Here is a 19,815-nt window from a genome sequence, read left to right as displayed (position 1 = left end):
CCGATCGACAAGCTATCTCTCTTTTGCAAGGTCGCGTTCTAAAATGGCGATAGCAAAGTGCGCGTCCTTTCCATTGTCCATCGTGTCCAGCCGGTTGAAAGTGTTAAAAACCATATTAAATGAGCTCGTTTTGTAACTTATTCATTCATGATTATGGTGGTTTATTGATCGCTTTGGAAAGTTAGTTCATTGAAGCATTGTGATCCGGTGCCGGTTTTGTGATCGTGAATTTGATCGAGTGTGTGATTGTGTGTGCGTGGATGTGTGTTTGCTAAAAGAACCTAGGTGGTGCAGGTGCTACATATACCGGTAAGTAGCCGCGTGCGTATTATAAATTAAGAATGGATCTAACCGCCAGATTTTATTTAGTTTGTTCGATCGATGTAATAAATTGTTCATGGAAAGAGTGTTAGATAAGGGAGTTATAAATCGGGAAAAAAATACGGATTCGTACAGGTGCATGCTCCATTCACTATGATAGCACTAAAAAAATCTAATGGGAGAGCAAAAGAATTATTTTACCCGATCCTGCCAGGAGTCGAACCTGGAATCTTCTGATCCGTAGTCAGACGCGTTATCCATTGCGCCACAGGACCCAGTTGACGTGTGGGTAATTCATTACGTATAAATTAACTAGCATCTACTTCAAAGCTAATTGTTCTTTGACGAGAATTAAAAAAGTCATTCTTCGTTCAATGCAACTTGTACGACTGTGAACTTTGTTACCCGTTCTAGATGGAATTGACTAATGAAATGATTAATAACTATCATTCTGTCAAAGAAAATACGTTAAGGATGTATATAGGTATAGAATTGCTAGATGATCAATTTTAGTTTTTAGTTTCTTGCCATGAAATGGTATAATGAAACGACAGTTAGGTTAATAGTGTAAAAAAATGTAAATGAATAGTGCACACACCGGTAGTATATGAATAATGTTGAGACGAAGGCGAAGGTTGGTGTGATGTAATTGATATAAGCGACGTATCAAACAGCGAAAAGCCATGTAAATGCGCTCGAGTGGTAAAATAATATACTATCATTCCACGCACAAACAAACAAAAAGCATGTTCCCATACCGGGAATCGAACCCGGGCCTTCTGGGTGAAAGCCAGATATCCTAGCCACTAGACCATATGGGAGGGTATATGTCTCGGATCTGCACAATCATTTTGAACACAGGATTGTTAAATAATTCACACTAAATTATTATCTTCAAGGTCGATTTGTGGGATCAATTGTGCCTAAATTTGTGGAATCGGGGACGGAATATCCGTATGAAAATCGAGTGATGAAATCGAGCTAGATTTTATGAGCTTCTAAAAAATATGCTTGGTTCTATATTCCTAACTGTTTAGGAAATCTGTCCAATATATTCAATTGTAGCCTGGTATCCATGAAACTCATGATCACATTGTATTTAGTATTTAGAAAGGTCAAACACAGTCATGACGGCATGATATCGAAAACATTCTTCTTTAGTGAGTATTAGCTTGGCGATGTATTATCAAAAACACATATCTATATTTTATTATTTGTTTCTTTGTTAATTCTTAATTTTGGTGATGATACTGCATTGAGGTAGTATAAAAATGTGGTTCATTCGACAAATTATTGTATAATGAAAACAAAAAAGAGATTTTGGAGATGCCGGGGATCGAACCCGGGGCCTTTCACATGCAAAGCGAACGCTCTACCACTGAGCTACATCCCCTGACGATAATGCTAGTGTTTATTGCTTATTTAGAGCTAAGCCAGTTTTGTGATATCTTTACTCGCATGTACGAAAATATCTTTAGCTTCAGGCAAATCCGTGATGTAAATAGAGTGCAACGCAATTGTCAGGATATCTTCAATCTTTCAATATTATTACTCTAAACACATTACGTCAGTTGTCTTTCAATACGTTGCCTGATTCATATAATATGCTGGTAAAGATTACGATTCTAACTACCACTGATGTGTCGATTTGAGCATGGTTAAAGAAACGATTTCACGGTATGAGCAACTTATGATTATTACAGGGCTACTGTTCCAAACCAGCAAACGGGTTAGCACTCAAAATGATAAGAGCGTGTAGGGCACGCGGGTGTGATACGAAAGGGGAAGTAGATATAAGGGGATATAGCTCAGTGGTAGAGCGTTCGCTTTGCATGTGAAAGGCCCCGGGTTCGATCCCCGGTATCTCCAGGAATTTGTTTTTGCCTGCTGAATGCAACATTTTTTGCTCTTTTATTAAGAAAAACCTCTTCCTAAAGAGGCAGGAAATAACGTCTTTAAAAAATCTATGAATTGTAAGGAAATATATAGAAAAAAGAAAGTATTGTTGTGGGAGGGGTAGGTAATTGTTAAATGAACCTTGATGTGCTGCTTTATCAAAATAACAGTTTGACAGCGGTGGGATTCGAACCCACGCCATTTCTGACTGGTGCCTAAAACCAGCGCCTTAGACCACTCGGCCACGCTGCCGTTCCCGAATTGTGTCAGCTCGTGGATATTTAAACGTAGATTGGAATTAGCCGTCCAAAATGATACGAATGCATTGTGTAAGACGTTAGACCCTATGATAGCGTTATGTTAATTGGCAAAATAATAATTCAAAAAGTAGTTGTTGATATAATCAAAGATAGCATACAACCTCTTGAACAGAAAGATAATTCGTTAGAGGTAACAAAATGAAATATACGAATATTTATTATTTTCATTCAGCGGTTTGCTGAATGTTAAAGTTATGATTTTAAAGACGTTTCATATGTTGACGTTTGTCATGTCAAGTGGATTGTCAATGTGGTACCAGTGCGTGATTGTTTTGGCGGTATTGTTGTTTTCGATGTTTTAAAGCAGCATTCAAAGTCTCGATCAAACGCGGAGCCTCAACCGTCCGAAGATCGGAATGTCTGTCGGAAAATGGCGATCTTTGTTGTGTGATTTTAATCAGCTGCAGCTCAAAGCCACCCTTCTGGGAGGCCAAAGCTTTCGGTAAGTGTTACTGTGGCTTGGTATGAATCGTCAACAAGCTTTTGTATGTAAAACAAACACCAACGTGTGGTTACTGTTTTAGCTGGAAAAATCATAAACCAATCGAACCGGGACAAAATGATCCCGAATTTATCGGTGTGTTTGCAAACATTGTTTGGATACTGCGTCAGACGGAGCGGGAACTGCAGTACCAAATAGTGGCCGAGCAACCGTACCCAAACGCCAACAATAAGGACGTTACAAAATCATCCGTACCTGTTGAAACTATCAACATGACAAAAAACCTCGCACAAGTGCGCCTGAAGATAGCAGAACCGATGGAGTATACAACAGAAGGGGATTTACTGTATCCCGCGTCGTATTACGAGCAGCTGTTGCGAATCTACTTCCGTCTTGAAGTAGACCTCGAGGAGCACTACCGGCAGTGGATCAAATGTCACAAACATTTCGCAGACAGCGCTTCCAAGTTCTACGCCGTGCGACAGCTGGATCAAGATCCAGTCGAGAATCTGTTCAGTTTCATTTGCTCGCAAAACAACCAAATTTCCCGGTAAGTGGAACCAACTGAACTTTCTCCACCGGAATGGAATGGTCGTTGTACTAAGCAACAGATTGTCTTTTTCACGAAAGCATTTCCGAAATGGTGGAAAAGTTGTGCAGAAACTATGGCGATAAAATATGCGACTACGAAGGTACCTGCTACCACAGCTTCCCTTCGGTGGCTGCACTCGCCAAAGAGCCCGTGGAAGAACAACTGCGTAAGCTCGGATTTGGTTACCGCTCGAAGTACATCCAGCGATCAGCGGAGAAAATCCTTCAGCTGGGCGATCTCGAATGGTTTCAGCGACTGTGCCAGCTCGACTACAAAGCGGCCCATGCGGAACTGCTGGCCCTGCCCGGCATCGGTGCTAAGGTGGCCGATTGCATTTGTTTGATGTCGCTCGGTCACCTGCAGGCCATTCCCGTCGATACGCACGTGATTCAGCTGGCAAAGCACTATCTGCCGCCGTTGGAAAAACCGCGGAACTTAACCGACCGGAAGTACGCGTTAGTGGCGGACAAGTTTCGCGAAATCTACGGCTCTTACGCCGGCTGGGCGCAGACCGTGCTATTCTGCTCCGATCTTCGCCAGTTCCGGGAACGAAACGAGGACAAGCAGGAAAAATCGAAACCCAAGAAAAAACGCAAAAACATCGACTAGTGTGGACATGAAATGACACATCAAACGTTGTTATCCAATACTTAATATTATTAAAAATCTTCCATGTAAACTTAACCTAGCTTAAGGATCGAATAATTTCGCTTAAACAAATCTATAAAAAAGGGCCTTTCTCTGCGAGCGTAACAACACGCCGCTAGCATTTCCCACCCGTACTGCTGCTGCGTCCCGTAATGAAAGTGTTTTGTGTGTATGACCGTGAGCTAGAATACTGAGCTCAATGGCCTTCTGAATGGCCGTCTGCTTCTAGGGCTCGGACTCGTTCGGCGGTGGAAAGGGTGCATTTTCCTCGTAGATCATCACGAGTTTGCTGTACTTCATGTTGCGCTTGTTCACTTTGGCTTTATCCTTCGTATCGCAGTCGTCACTACTGCTGCCCGACGTTGCCTCGCTGAGGGACAGCTTCGCCGACAGACCTTCCAGCTCGAGATCGAGGTACAGCTGTCCCAGCTGATCGTTCACCAGTATTGGCTGTGGAAAAAAAGTTGTTTGTTAGTTGTGCGATCGTTTGGAACTCGTGCACTGGTACTCGTGCACCCGTGTCCGCTTACTTGATTGATCTTCTTCAGGGCTAAATTGTCCGAATCAAGCAGCTCCTTCAGCGAGCGCTCGTTGATCTGATACCGATAGATGAGATCCTTCGTTTGGCACACGTTGTCCAACCATGGCGGGTTCGGTCGCCGTTTGGCACGACATCCTCCATCGCTACCAGGACGCACCATCGAGCCGGTCTCTCCTGTGCCACCGTCGTCTTTCCCGTCACGTGGAACCAAACCAGCGGAATCAACACCGCTACCGTCCCGGCGCATGCGGTTGTTCGATGGCGCGTTGTTTGAGCCACTTTCCCAGCACATCTCGCTCGATTCCTTCTTCTCCGCACCGTTGTGTCCTTCGGAGGAGTTATCCGTCTTAAGGAAGCTCGAGTAGAAGCTGGAAAAGCTCGACTCGTCCATGTCATCGCTAACTTCGCACAATCCGACTCCACCACCGGGGCTACCAGTGGCACCAATGCCAGGTCCACCGCCCGGAAGCTTCTCTAGCTGACCGGAACCGGATCCTCGTACACCACCGCCAACACCCCGACTTCCGCCACCCACTCGTCCCGTACTGCCGTGCTTGTCCATCACCTCGTCGAGGGCACAATCGGTGCAGTCAACGTTCGAGATGAGCGGCGAATCGGTGAGATCCTTCTTGGACGATTCCGAGAATGCCTAACCGTGCGCAAGACAAGATAGAGCAGTTAGTTGGCTGGTTGGAAGATGGACCACATCTATTCCGGCGTTCGCGTGCTTACCCTGTTAACGACGATCGAGGCCGATGCAATGCTGCCTAGTGCCGAACCCGGTTCTGCTTTGACGGAGGTAGCCTGTGAGGACGGTCGCTGGAAGGGAGTCTGCGATTGCGATCCGCTGCCAGCCGACGGTGGAACCGTAATGTGGGCCGGATGCTTGCCACCATTCGGGCCGGTGTTAGTGCTGGCGCATGGCACGTCGGACGATTGAGCTGAAGCTTGTACACCACCCGGTTGTTGTCCGGGTCCGAGTGGACCGCCACTGGTTTGCGATTGTCCCGGACCGCCAGGTTGCTGTCCCGTTTGAGGTTGCTGCCGCTGTTGCGATTGTTGCTGCCGTTGCTGGTGGCGCTGCTGTTGATGCTTTAGAGGGGGGAATCGTGTGGAAGAAAGGAGGAAACAGACAGACAGATAAGAACTGCGCGGTTTGGAGTTGCGTATGGTCGGATGGGTTCACGATCGAATCGCACGTACTGACACAGCCCATCATATAGCGGAACGAGATCCCGCCAAAATTTCAGTGAATCTGGATGAACACGCTTACTACGATGCGAATTAAATTTGACCTTGAGCATGACCTTCAGGAAACACGCCAGAGCGTTATGCTTCCGAACATAGGAGGGAGTGGTGCGATCGAGAGCGAACGCGGGGAAGAAAACCAATAACGCAGAGTTGAGTATTTGGGCACACAGTACTGGAAACGGTGAAAGTTTTACACCCAAGCGGAATGAGCAAATGGGACCTGGAAGATATAAAAATGTGGCTTTGAGAGCATGACATTAGATCATCGATCGAATTGCACAGTGAGCGCAGAACGCTGATACCAGACATTGACTACCCACACGTGAAGGGTCGTGAACAACCAGATATAGGAACAGAGAGAATAGTAGTTCACGGCACCCTCCTCCCCCTCCCCCTCCCCAATTTCCGGCTTTCCGGCAGCTCCTAAAAGTGCAGCAACTCCAGCGAAGCGAATGGCGCTCCTCATCAGGATTGTTTTTACCTCAGATCAGCGCTTTCCTGCACAGGAAGGGTTGCCCTCGTGGAGCATCCTTCGTCGAGTTCCCTCCGCCTGATGTGTGTGTCTGTGTTCGCCCCCGGTGCCCGGTTGCTGGTTGTTGGTAGTTTGTTGACGGTAGTGATGGGAAGTGATGGGGTTGTGTTCGGGTGTTGGGTGTGTGTGTTTGTGAGCGTGAACGTGTGACGTGAATCACTTTCCCAGCACACTTACATTTCGAGTGTCACTCTCGAGACCGCACGGTGGAGGCAGAGGCTGGTAAGGCATCGCGTGGTACATCATGGGTGGGTATAGAAGTGACTGCTGGTAGAGCTGTGGATGAGGATACATGACCCCAGCCGCCATGTACGGTACGGTGATCGGATTTAGCCGGGGTAACGCCTCCAAAGCGGCCACTGGGGCCGGTTGGGGGGCTGTAGTGGCGGCCGCTGCCGCTGCTGCCGCCGCCGGAATGTAGTAGAGCGTGGGGAAGATGCTATGCGAGGGCACGAAACTGGTGGCACCTGATCCGGCCCCGGCTGTGGCTTGCATTGTCGTGACGCTTACGCTAAACGGTGGCCAGAGGTCACCGGTACGAGCTGCCATGCTTCCACCGTGCGTTCCGTACGTCATCTGCGGGGCTAGAACCGAGGGTGTCGTGAAGGTCGTGTTGAAGGACGTTCGCTGGTTTAGCAGGGCGGAGTTTTCCAGCGAGTAAGAGTGCCCTCCTACACCGTTACTGGGATACTGGCTTTGGTACTGATGGTGGTGCGAGTGCAGTGACGTCTGCTGATCGGGTTGTTGCTGTTGTTGATGCTGCTGCTGTTGCTGCTGGAAGGGTTGCAACAAGCCTCCGGTCGAGTGCTGCACTGACTGTTGATGCATCATCGATCCGTGAGCTGGAATTGCAAGGTGATGTTGCTGCTGTTGTTGCGGTTGCTGCTGCTGTTGCTGTTGCTGTTGTTGAGCAAGCTGCGTTTTGTAGTGCTGATGCATGCTTGTCTGCGGATGCTGGGACTGTTGGAACTGCTGCTGGAGATGGTGCTGTTGTTGTTGCTGCTGTTGCTGTTGTTGTTGCTGCTGTTGTTGCTGCTGGTGTTGCTGCTGAATCAGGAGTTGCTGTTGCAACGCATGCGGCGCCACCGGACCCATCTTCTGCTGCTGAGCACTAGGACCTCCACCAGCGTTGGCCGGATCTGGGTTGTGCTGGTGCTTGATGGTCTTGTGTGCGTCACCTTCCCAGGAGTGGGACGAACCGCGCTTCACACCATGCCCGACCGCACCCCCTCCGTACACACCTTTGTCCGGTGGACCCTTCTTGTTCTTGTCGGTTCCTCGCGCCACCATTCGCGCCTCCCGGTGCTTCTTCAACATCACCTTTTGCATGTCCTCGTTGTGCTTGCACAGTAGCTCCTCCGTGAGAGTCGGTGGTTGGAAGCCACCACCACCACCCGATCCGGACGTGCCCGTCCCACCCGTCCCGCCCGTGTTGCTGGTCGTGTTGGTGGTGCTGTCCATCTGCGCGTTGCTCTCGGAACTAAAATTTCCCGCCGAACCACCGCTGCCACCGCCACCACTGGCGCTGAACTCGCGCTGGTTCGGACTGATCACGTGCGTCGCTTCGTCACCGATCGTCTCCGTGTTGGTGCCACCGGACGAGTCCATCTTCATCTGCTCCTCGATGTTCATCGCCGGCCGGCTGTCGAAGAACCGCTGCAGGTTCTCGTTGTAGTTCAGCTGATTGTAACTGGGTGGTGTCTCCGACGAACTCTTACTATCGAAGTACTCGTGGTGGGGCGAGATCTCGCCTAGCATCACCGAATCGCGCTCGGAGAACGTAAAATCCGACTCGTTCAGCAGGTTCAGTTTAAGCTCCGGTTGTGTCACCTCGTCCATCAGCTCCTCCATGAACGAGGCGAGTGCTTTGCAGCGTTTTGACACCTCCTGCTTCACCATGTCGGAGGGCTTCGCGACCGGTTCCTTCAACAACCGCAGGATCTGCTCCTCGATGATCTTCGCCTCCTTGAGCGCATCGTCGGTAAATTGGTTCTGCGTTTGGCAGTAAAACGGTGACACGAACACGTCCGCCGTGGACGGGCCCTGCAGGATGCGATGATTTCCGATCACAAATTCCAGCTCGCGTGACCATGGGTTAACGAAACTCGTCCACTCAGTGCTGAGCACGATATAGCACCCGTTATTCACGAGGAACCGGTACGGTTGGCTGACAAACGACGCACCCGCCGTTTGGCCTTTCACCATCACCGTCTCGTACGCCTTGCGCAAGATCGGCATGTCATCCGGATGGTACAGCTCCATGATCGATCGGCCAAGGATGTCCTGCGGAAGGTAGCCGATCGATTCGACCGAGTTTCCGTCCACGTAACTCAACACACCCGACGTCGTGTGGCGCGTGTTGAACTTCAGCTCGCGCTCGCACAGCGACTCGTTCGGTTCCTTGTACACGCTCTTGACCGGGGTTGCGGAGATGATCAGCAGGATGCTGCGACCGCTCATGATCTCTGCGTTCTCTGCCGGTGCTTCGCGGAATGTCAGCACCAACCGGTACGGTTCGTAGTTCACCGTCGTTTTGGTGACGCCGAAACCTGCCGTCTTAAGCCCGCGGTACTTCCGCAGCATCACGTACAGCGAGTTCTTTTGGTCCTTTTGACCACTTTTCGACTCGCCAAGTGGTACGACCACCTTCGAGGTGATCTGGCTCGCAAACGTCGCACGATCCTTCGGGTGCACGAAGTCGATAAAGGATCGCCCTAACCACATGTCCTTCGGGAAGCCCAAGCTGTGGGTGATGCTGGGTGTTGTAAAAAGGACAACGCCATCGTGCATGGAAATGACGCAACAAAACCCATCCTCGACGTCCGGTTTGTTCGTCCGTGGAGTGTTCGACTGCTGTTGCTGCTGTTGGGGCTGTTGTTGCTGACAACCACCGCGTTGTTCCTGGTGCTGTTGATGTTGCTGCTGCTGTGCGTGTGTACCATGCTGATGGTGTTGTTGATCTTGCAGAACCGTCTCTTGTACCAGCACTGCCGAATGCAGTTGCTTCTGGTGTTGCTGCTGTTGTTGGTGATGTTGCTGCGAGGTATGATGATGCTGTGGTGTCTTCGCTGAGCCTTGTTTGGATCCTTGCTGCTCGTTAAGAACCACTCCCAGGAGCGATCCTCCGGTGGACGCGAGACCGGTGTGTGCACCAGCATCCGACATTCCCAGTTCGCCCGATTTGTGGCCACTTCCTGTCGCGATGGAGTTGACGATTGAGGCCACTCCAGCTGGAAGTGGGGCCGGTCCGGGAAGCAGGCTTCGGGCGATCAGTTTCTTCTGTCTATCGTCGTTCGTTGTGCCATCTGACCGGTGAAGGCGTTCCTGCGCCATATGCTTGTGATCTTCATCGGCTGTGAAAAAGAAGAGAACGTTAAAGCATTGAGAAACTCTCCCGGGGAACTGTTAGGGTGTGTGTTAATTGGCAACAAGACACCGGATTACCATACAACAGCTATGATCTTCAGTTGATGCCACGGATTCTGTCATTTACAGTCATAATCAAGTCGGACTGAGCTACTCCAGTCGCAGCCAGGTTGGATCTGATTAGGAAGTTCAGAACCCAGGAAATCATCGGAAAAGCATACATTTCGGATAGAGGTTCTTTGTAAGCAATTAACACTAGATTTTTATGTTACCACTGCACGTTATCGTGACCTACCGATATCTTCGTTCATGAGCTGCACCGTAACGGAGGCGTCTGTGGATGATCCAGCACCTACTAGATCGGCTCCGTGTGCTCCGTCCTGACCGGTGTTCACCCCATGATGGCTAAGTGGTTCACCTCCATGACTAGCCGTAGTCGCACCGACACCTCCAGTTCCATTGTCCCCAGACCCGATGGTTGTACTGGTTCCAGTCGCGGTTCCCGAACCCGACTCTCCCGCACCTAGATCTCCTCCCGCAAGAGTCGTCTGCTGGCCGGCATTTGCGGTGAGACCACTTGCGTTCGCGCCCGTGGACACTCCGGTGCCGGTTCCGGATGCGACAGTCCCACCGATGGTCGAACTGTTCGACACAGGCACGATACATTCCGTGGACGTCTTTTGTTTTTTCTTCTTGCGGTCCTTTTCCTTGGCGCGCTTGATGGCCGGTTGTGGATGGGGCGCGATACTGCTGGCTTGGGTTGACGCTTTTCCGCCATAACCGCTGCTGCCGGACGAGTTGCTGCCGCTGTGGCGTGACTTCGAACTTCCACTGTAAAGGGAAAGGAAAAGCATAAGCATTACTTGCCTCTGTTTCAATGGCACAGGAGGCGGCGTGCCCGTTGCCATGGCGACGCTGGGAGCGGTAAAAATAGGCTAAACTGAAGCGACAACTTTCGCAAGGGACACTTTTCCACCAGGAAGAATAAGGAGCCGGCCGACGAACTCTCAATGCTTGGGAACGTGCAGCGAAAGAATTTAGCACACCACCTTACTAGCAGCGCAACGCGTACTACTGGCGTTTTAGATTTAAAAGCAATTTTTTTCGGACCGGTTTCCTCTCGACAAAGAGAAGTGCTATGACTGCGACACGTGTCAGGGAAAGCTGGCACAGATCCAGCGTAATGCAGGCACGAAAACGTGTCCCTCAAACTTTAGACACGTTCGTTCTGGATGAGGAGAAAGTGAAATCGAAATATCCGCTTAGTTTATCCAGTATCCAGTTGTATACGCGCTCAGTGGATAGTTATGACTAAGCTCGGATATTCCAATTACGATCACCAACGGTCATTTTGAATTTAATGGTTGGAGCTGAACAAATTACGTACCTTCTCTGCGACTGGCTGTTGCTGCAACTGTTGGAGTAGGCGGAATCGGACACCTTGGTGTTGTGCGTCGATTCAGCACCCTCGAGGTTCTCAATCCCGGTGGCGGACATTTTGTTGTACCGTTTCTTGAATCACTTTGAATCACTTAATGTTCGCACTGCACTGTGCTTCACGTTTGCTTCCCTTTTCGGGATTTATACAGCGTGGCGCTGATTTGGTTTTACACTTTCCACAAGGCGTGGCATTAACTTTTCATGCACACTATCGCTGCTGGTGGCTTGTGTTGGACTGCTCGATGGAACGTTCTTGGCAAAGGTTCCGCATTTCTTCACATGAGCTGTTTGAAGGGGAAAAAGGGATTACTAATGAGGGAAGTCAATTGATCGAAAGACAATTTTGTTATACAAATAACAGATCCGTTAAATGGCCAAACATGCATACATAAAGCTCCCCAGTTAATAGTACCCCACAGCGTAATAGCTGAACGGAATTCCGATTGTCTCCGGGACGCACGCCGCAAACACGTGAAATGCGATGTATCTACTCGATGCATACCCCCGTGCATTTAGATTGCATCTCATCCGGCGGTGCAACTGCTGCTAGCAAGACCAATCAAAAGCAGAGGGAGACTGCATGATGCATCGCGTATAGAAATTAGAAGCAAATAATGCTACAAATGTAATACGAACAAAATAGTTGTATCAACTCGAACAACACAATCACACGTAACGGATGCAAGGAGGATGTTTTATAAACTTTCAACAACCACATTCAAGCCGTTGTTAACACGCAACCGTCACACAGTGACTAGTGTCTGCTTGCACTAAGTAACAGCTCCAGCCCAGCTCTCGGTGAAGTGCAATCTATTTGCATTGCACAAACCACTCTTGATCGTTGGTCGCAGCTGGCTGTGTGCGTGTGTGTGTGCGCGCGAGGGAGTTGAAGCGTCATTGCGTTCTCACATGTCGCGGCATGTGCAGCGTCTGGTTCGAGGGTTACTGCGATTGCACACCCTTCATCGCCATGTCGGTGGTTACGTGATAGAACGAAGGCGCCACTTCATTTTACTGTTCTTGGCCTAGGTCATAGATTATAGCAAACCATGCTCACACCGCAAACATCGATCACAATTGCTGTGTGCTAAAGCAGCTGAACCGGAAGTTTGTTTGAAAAAAAAAAAACTATTAAACACAACCACATACACTAACGTCTCACACGGCTTGCAATGGCGGTCGTTACATTTGGTTGGCATTGCTGTTGGTTGTGTACAAATCCTTTTTCGCTTCGAGCTTTATCCCACAAGGGAATCACACCAGAACAACCGATCGTTTCGGTGAACAACTGATAACTACTGCGCACGGAACACTGCCACCTTCGGGTGAAGCGAGAGACGAACTGGGAAAAAGTTCCTCCAAACTGTCCCATCCTAGTTCGTGCTACGCCTCGCACTCCTCCTCCCCCGTGGCCTCGATTCCGCTCACTTGTAAAAGGAAATTGTGAAGGGAAGAGAGAAGCTGATGCGCCTCGGGTGCGCGTCTTCCGGCCACCCTTCCTGTGGCCTCTCTGCCACGGTTGCAAAACACGATCAACCCTCAAACATGCACACAACCACACACGAAAGAGAGAGAGAGAGAGAGGTGTTAGCGATGGTAGACAACAAAATATAAGGTTTAACAAAAACCCAACCCCGTGGGATAGACGTTACGCATACCGCGGCGCAGTTAAGGGCTTCTTAGTAGGCTTTGGCGGCAGTATATGGGGTAGAGTGCACCCTCGATCGATTACAGCGCGCTTTGGTTGCACGGAAAGGGATGGTGGAAAATGAGTGGAGGGTGGGCGGTAACCACCCCCAGAACAAACCCCCCCCCATCCTCACCTCCCCGAGGGGGTAAAGTCACATGTTGCACCACGCACGAGTGTCGTAACGACAAATGTACAGCACGCTCACCACACCGATATGCACACACATACACCCGGCAGGGCACTATAATGGCGGCTTTTTTTCTTGTTGTAATCTCCGTATAAGCCTGCCGGGACCTGCACCTGCACCACCACCCCCAACCGTGAGGGCAAATTATACAAATAACGTGCGCATATTGCGGTTCCAGTGCATTATGCACCACTATCATCAGTAAGATGCCGGCTTCAATCGAGATCCGATCGTAATGCAATGAAAACATCTACTACACTGGTAACTGGACTAACGAGCACTGGGTGCATCAATATTGGTTGGCTTCGATTCCGTCGGTGCATTTGTGTTCGAGAAATACAGTTGCATCCATCTCTTACATTTTCACTGACTATGTTTATGCCTTTAGAATAAGAAGCAAGCATAACTGCCAATCAATTACCCCATACCTGACATGGACTTCTAAGATTAAAATAGAATCGAGTGGTTTATTATGCTCTGGGCCGAATCTATCGTAACAAAGAAACGGACCAGGAGCCTCCATTTTGTATGGAGTTGCCTTGGCAGCCATTTTCCATCCCACTGGTTCAGTGTTATTTCGACAGAAAATCAGTCATAATATCAGGCAATGTTTTCTCCGCAGTCCTTTGGGTAAATTGTTTTTTTTTCTTCTCTCCACCTGGCTCTCGTCTGCCCATAATTGCGTTCTTACGATTACTTTAGTGCCGACTCTTTCCCTTTCGCACTCACTGTCGCTCTCGTTCGTCCGTGTGGCGTGTTTTTCGTGGCTTCTCATTTTCCCGTAATGTGAACCCTCCCGCACACCGTTAGGTAACGCGACGTTGGTTGGAAAACGTGCCAACAGCCCTGTGTCGCTTAGGTTCATCATGCAAGGCCCACTGCTAATCACTCCCGGTCGTTGTGTCTGCAATTGATAGAGTGGAGCATGCCTTGGTCACTGGTTCCAATCATACCACCCGCACGCTCGTACCGCATGCTCGAGAGAGTGTTTGAGGGTGAGGATGAGCTGGCTTTTAGATAAAAAAATAATAGACCTCACAACGAAGGCAATGAAACTAATTGTATGCCGGTGGGTTGTTTTGTTACGGAAATATCCGTTTGGTTGCGGGGGGTTTCACGTTACATACGCGTTCCAGCAGGACAACAGACCATCGAGGCTCCATGGAAGGCTTCGTCCTGTGTGCTTTTGTGGTAAACTTTTGTTCTCTTCCTCGCTGCTACGGATGCTGGGAAAGTTGCTCCTCAGGAAAGCGCAAAATAGATTTCTATTTTAAGACGCGCACATTCAGGTAGAGTCAGTACCAGAGATTTATGCTGGTTCCATTACATGGTGTAGAACGAACATGAAGCCGACGAGCTATTTTCACCGTAGTCGCTCAGTTCTCATATAGTAGCATTATAGTAGCAGCCTTATTGATGCGCATATCTCTTCTTTTTACAGGTATAACGGCGTACTAGCTGATATGCAAGTAAGTACGATTAAATAATACCTGTAAATTTTCACGTACGGTGGAAGGTTCAATCGAGAATTGAACCTCCTGAAGTCCTTGGCATAGCAGCGCGCATATTGTCAACTCCAACAGTATTTTCAATATTACATTGTAAAAGTGATAAGTTATGCTATTCAAAAGTATCTTTGTTGTCTGATATGTATTCGTTAAAATCTCGGTTTAGAAATAATAAGAAATTTTGTGTCACTCGAGGATCTCCTGTCACGTGTTCCCTTCTACATTTCCTGTCATTCCTTGTGTCCTCGTTACCTCTTAGCGATTCCATCTCGTCGTACTCGCTATGGTTCTCTTGACACTTTTCTGTGCTGTCTTCGTAGCTTTAATGATAATTATGTTCACTTTGATTTCAACACTCCTCTGTTAAACTTTCGTCGCGCAATGCTCGATGCAATTGATTCTCGCTCCTCTTTCCATCCCTTATTATGACCACTCTCTGTTATTTGTTTATTTATTTACTTAATGTTTTTTTCTCTTTTTCTTATTTTTTCCATTAATCTATCCAGTTCGTATAACTTGCCGTGTTATCGTAATCTGTTACGTTAGGAATTCTTGTTGCGGTAATATTGGATGGCTTTGTCTTTAACTATGTGTAGCCTATATGACGAACATCAAATCACCATTTGTTTGTGATAAGCTCATCATGGTCATTGCAAAGCCATCAGTATTACTAAATCATGGTCATTGCATTACTAAACCATCAGTAAAAAATAGTTTCGTTTTTTGGACATATTTCGCCATTGAAAATCTTTTCAATTTATTTCAATTTCCTTGCACAAACTTCTACAGCCGAAGTAGTCGATGAAATACCATTAGAAGTCGGCGATTTTTAATGAATAATCATCATCACAATAACCTCCTTTTTGAATACCTTGATCAGGGCCAATTCTTTATTTGGTTTTGTTCACTTTAGTATTTTTAATTTCCTGGTACCGTTAGCAGATTTGTGTTGAATCGATTTGCTCTCTACCATTGGTTTCACTTCAGATCGTTATGATCTCGGTAAACCCTAAAAAAAGTGTCGATTGTTGATCCCCTTAATGCTATGCATTTGTGGATGGCGAACATGGTTGCTCTCATTTGAATTTCAACCATCGCGCGCGACTTGCAACGTTGAAGAAGGTGGACGAAAGACAGTCTCTGCAGCTTATCCGCTAAGAGATGGGGAAAAGCTTACGAAAATGGGCAACGATCGTAATACGTTCGGCGATGCTAGCAGAAGATGTTTCTCGAAGGAATCTGTCGTCAATGCTAAGCTCATGAGTACTTGCAGCGGTGTAGAAGATCTCCCAACTCATCATTGGTGCGTGATGAAATGTGTCAAAGGACCAAAAAGCACAGATTATGTGTTTGGTAATTTTTCACATTTGTCGAAACCAGCACTGATCGATCGGGCATGCGAGGATTTGTTTGTACGGCACAGCTTTTCTAAACGCATACTCCATACACTTTGTTAACACGAAACCTTTTTACACCATTATGGAAGAGCCTTACGATAACACATAGCACACATGTTTTTAAAGCCTCACTCCTCAAAGCGTTGATGAAAAGGACTAAGGTCACAGAAGCATCCACCAAATGAAACAATGTTATTGGTGCATAGAGAATGATGCATTGGGAGACAAAAGCTGCAAAGACGTGAACAATTACACTCAACGCCAACGTTTTCCTTTGAATCGATTAACTGCCACTTGAAAAATTTGTGTAATTGGTATTTTCGATGCTTTTTAAAACTCTGTGTTGGAAAACGCCCTTGTCAATCTTGCAATTGCACACTAGTAGTTAGATTCACAGTTGTGATAGCCGCAGCACTGAACTTTCACTTTGCACTCTGTAATTTTACAATGACTTATTGTAATACACCATCCTAGATTTCAATATAGGTTCAGAAACGGCCAAGTTTACACACCTACTCAGAAGAATTAGCATAAGTTAGATTTGGAGATATTTCTTGTATGCGAACAAGTTTCCCGAGCCGAGTAAACCAATTTCCGTTCCGTCTCGGGCGAACATCGACAACGTACTGATCATCACGTTTCAGACCGTTTGGCACGACCGGCACAGTACTGCACTTACAACGACGCAAGTTTTCCCGCTTTCCGCCCGTAAGCCCGCCAACTATGGAGGACACACTTGCTGTAACTAATCATGCGCTCTAAATCGTAGCACCGTTGAGGATGAACTTTTGATGAAATTGGCGAAGTGAACCCGATTATGTGTGTGTGTGAGTTTTCAGGGTTCATTACGAATTGTTTCTAGCAGAATGTAGCCTTTTCCACGCGACCTTTGGGTTTCTGAACGTTTGTTAAAGAAATCACAACCATGATTCGCCAACCCTGCCAGAGCGAATGAACCCGTGTTGTGATGTTGCATAAACGCAGGGGTAAATCGAATGAACACCCGGCGGAAATGGTTGCTACTCTACGCTGTTATGAACTGTCTGTTTAGAGCGGGAGGATTGTTGTGTCCGGAAAACGCACGATTGAATTTGAGGTGCCCAGGAGGAAGTGTAAAAAGAAGAAGAAGAAGAAACGAATGGTATCGTGTTGTTGCACACGCCGGTCGGGTGGTCGGCTTGATGGTTACGTATTGCCGGTATTAATTTTGTTATGTCTTCTCCATGTGCTGTGGCCCATGGCCCATGGAGCCGATACCTCGGAAGGTGTTTGTGATAGGGGCGGTAAACCGATGGCAGTTCTACAGTCAAAGTGGAGCGGAACGTCGAACGTGGTTGAAACGGGTTAGGGGGCTGGGGAACGGGATCGCCATTCACGTCTGTTGCAACGTGACCTGCTAACCGTGGGTTCTTTCGTTGCTTTCGTTCGTCGGCTGCTTGGCAGGCTGGATGGATAGCTTTACATATTTGACGGCATCGCGAGACCGAAGTGATGACCGAGGTCGTTGGTTCAGCCCGTCGGTTGATTCCCTCGTATGGTTAACAATTTGTGTTTCACGTTGGAATTGTTTGAATTAAAGATAATTGTGCACCGTCTTCCGTCAGGTCGTTGAAGATGTTTGCGTAACAAAGCAGTTGTGCTTACTGGACTTCTTTAAAGAGTTTATGTAATGTCGTAATGTCGTTAAAGCACTGAAATGAAAAGCCGGTCGTCGCAGTGTAATTTCGGATGGTTTGGCCCACCAGGACCATTTTCTAGCCATATCGAACCGATTAGCAATCGATACACCGTAGTCACATTATTTCAAAAGTTGAGTTCTTTATTTTTTTCCTTTTCCTTCCGGTGTCCTATCATGTTCCTATGCTGCTAGAAATCCTAAACCCGTGGCCTGGTAAAGAGAAGGAGAGAGAGAAAGATGGGCACGCGTGCTTTCCCATCCTTGATTCTCTTTCGCTCTGCACTCTTGCAGTGATTTTGTTTCGACCGTTCGATGAAATCACTATCACTTATCACACGTAGAGCTAGCACGCAAATTCTGCTCGATTTTCCCCAATTTCCCCATCTAACTTGCTATTGACGGCTCGTCCCTTCTATCCCTATCTGCTCTTTTCGCCAAAGACTTTCCTCCGAGTTTCTGTTTGTTTTTTTAATCCATTCATTTCTTAACCATTCTGTATCAGCGAGAGAGCGTTAGGAGAAATAAGGACAGAAAATGATTTCTCCTTGTGATCGTTGCCCTACTTTCTTTCTGCTTAAAACTATACCGTATATGTAAGACTGAAAAAGTTGGATAATTATAGTTATATATAAACCTAAAATACAAAACGTTAAACCCTTGCCCATGTTCCCGCTTTATATATGTTCCACCAATACAAGGCGGGTTGCTCTAGAAAGTGATGCTATCGTAAACAATACGGATGAGTAGCAAACCGATAATAGCGGACCAAATGGCTAACAAATTTATATATATATATATATATATATATATATATATATATATATATATATATATATATATATATATATATATATATATATATCGATCGTATATTGACAGTTTGGTTAAACAAGATAGACAGAAATAAATCAAAAACAAAAAAAATAATATCACTTTCGTCCTTGACCTTTCCTTCAGCGGGAACTGTAACTAGGCTTAGCAGCCAAGCTTGTGGTTTACGACTTGCTCTTAAAAGGAAGAACAATGGACGCTTGCTCTGTTGAAAACCATATTAAGGATGCAAACAATAATTGTCTGGATTACCGTAAAATACTATAGATTTTGATTGGTTTCGCGTACGTAAAAAATAGCTTAAATAAACGCTACAGTACTAAAAGCATCGCATTGGTTGTATGATCTAATGAAACACGCCTACATTAATGCGCCTGGATGTCCTTTAAATGGTTGCTCCAGTGTCATTGCATTGTTGTTGGGCTTACAAAATTGAGTAGCTTCTATAAACTGTGTTCTGTAATATCGCTCTCTTTCATTTTCATTCTATTTCTCTCTCTCTCTCTCTCTCTCTCTCTCTCTCTGTATCTTGAATCTTTGTGTAGGCTGTTAGTTTCGGGTCACAATTGTGTTTTCCCCCTTCATCGCTCGCTCAATTCAATTCCCAAAAATGGTTTTCCATCGTACCGCTCACACGCGCAGGATTGGCTAGTTTGCTAAACTAAACTTTACCTAAACTACCGGGAAACACATTGATCGGCTTCCTGATATCGCCGGTGCTGCCCGAAATGGGTTGCGTTTCTAGTTTTGGTTCTGTCTGCTGTGTCCCAAATTTCTTTTCACTACGTCGTTTGCCGCGCCGCACCACCGCCTCGAAACGAAATGGAAAAGGCAACAAACGAAACCAACATTCTTTCGAACCGTTTTCCAATTTCCTAAAGCATTTCGCCAACATAAAACAACGCTCCGATTGCTGAACCGGTTGAGCTGGATCAAAACTTGTTCTTCTCTGCTTGTTTTGCATTTTCGAGGCAATTGATGTTTTGTTTCTTTTTTTGGTTTACTTGGTAGAATTTTAAATTTTGGTTTACATATGAGGCGGGCTTTTTTCGTGTCACCGCATTTATCGCAATTGGAGCAGTGCTATAAACGTGTGGCGTTTGCTATTTTTTGCTTTGCTTTGTTGCTTCTTTTTGCTTCACCGAAGTATCCGTTATTCGTTCCCAATTCGTTAC

The 19,815-nt window shown here is 47.0% G+C and overlaps 2 protein-coding genes and 5 non-coding genes across 7 annotated transcripts; 2 read left to right on the top strand and 5 right to left on the bottom strand.

Moving 5' to 3' along the window:
• Positions 1-523: 523 nt before the first annotated feature.
• Positions 524-596, bottom strand: Trnar-acg (transfer RNA arginine (anticodon ACG)). Its single transcript has one exon. It is a non-coding gene; the product is annotated as a tRNA-Arg (tRNA).
• Positions 597-1,070: 474 nt separating this feature from the next.
• Trnae-uuc (transfer RNA glutamic acid (anticodon UUC)) lies at positions 1,071-1,142 on the bottom strand. Its single transcript has one exon. It is a non-coding gene; the product is annotated as a tRNA-Glu (tRNA).
• Positions 1,143-1,642: 500 nt separating this feature from the next.
• Trnaa-ugc (transfer RNA alanine (anticodon UGC)) lies at positions 1,643-1,714 on the bottom strand. The gene has a single exon. It is a non-coding gene; the product is annotated as a tRNA-Ala (tRNA).
• A 404-nt stretch (positions 1,715-2,118) lies between these two features.
• On the top strand, positions 2,119-2,190 carry Trnaa-ugc (transfer RNA alanine (anticodon UGC)). Its single transcript has one exon. It is a non-coding gene; the product is annotated as a tRNA-Ala (tRNA).
• A 199-nt stretch (positions 2,191-2,389) lies between these two features.
• Positions 2,390-2,469, bottom strand: Trnal-uag (transfer RNA leucine (anticodon UAG)). The gene has a single exon. It is a non-coding gene; the product is annotated as a tRNA-Leu (tRNA).
• A 424-nt stretch (positions 2,470-2,893) lies between these two features.
• On the top strand, positions 2,894-4,202 carry LOC128720404 (N-glycosylase/DNA lyase). Its single transcript, XM_053814073.1, has 3 exons — positions 2,894-2,979; positions 3,062-3,529; positions 3,610-4,202. Exons 1-3 carry the CDS (start codon positions 2,894-2,896, stop codon positions 4,178-4,180), a joined length of 1,125 nt encoding a protein of 374 aa, XP_053670048.1. The 3' UTR covers positions 4,181-4,202.
• A 72-nt stretch (positions 4,203-4,274) lies between these two features.
• Positions 4,275-11,406, bottom strand: LOC128732151 (uncharacterized). Its single transcript, XM_053825319.1, has 6 exons — positions 11,297-11,406; positions 10,205-10,740; positions 6,721-9,896; positions 5,493-5,852; positions 4,750-5,409; positions 4,275-4,669 (listed from the first exon to the last, which is right to left on the bottom strand). Exons 1-6 carry the CDS (start codon positions 11,404-11,406, stop codon positions 4,445-4,447), a joined length of 5,067 nt encoding a protein of 1,688 aa, XP_053681294.1. The 3' UTR covers positions 4,275-4,444.
• Positions 11,407-19,815: the final 8,409 nt, after the last annotated feature.

This window comes from Anopheles nili, chromosome 2, assembly GCF_943737925.1.
Source record: "Anopheles nili chromosome 2, idAnoNiliSN_F5_01, whole genome shotgun sequence".
Taxonomy (NCBI): Eukaryota; Metazoa; Arthropoda; class Insecta; order Diptera; family Culicidae; genus Anopheles; species Anopheles nili.
The sequence above is the reverse complement of the archived record's forward strand: the minus strand, read 5'-3'. Positions and strand labels throughout refer to the sequence as shown.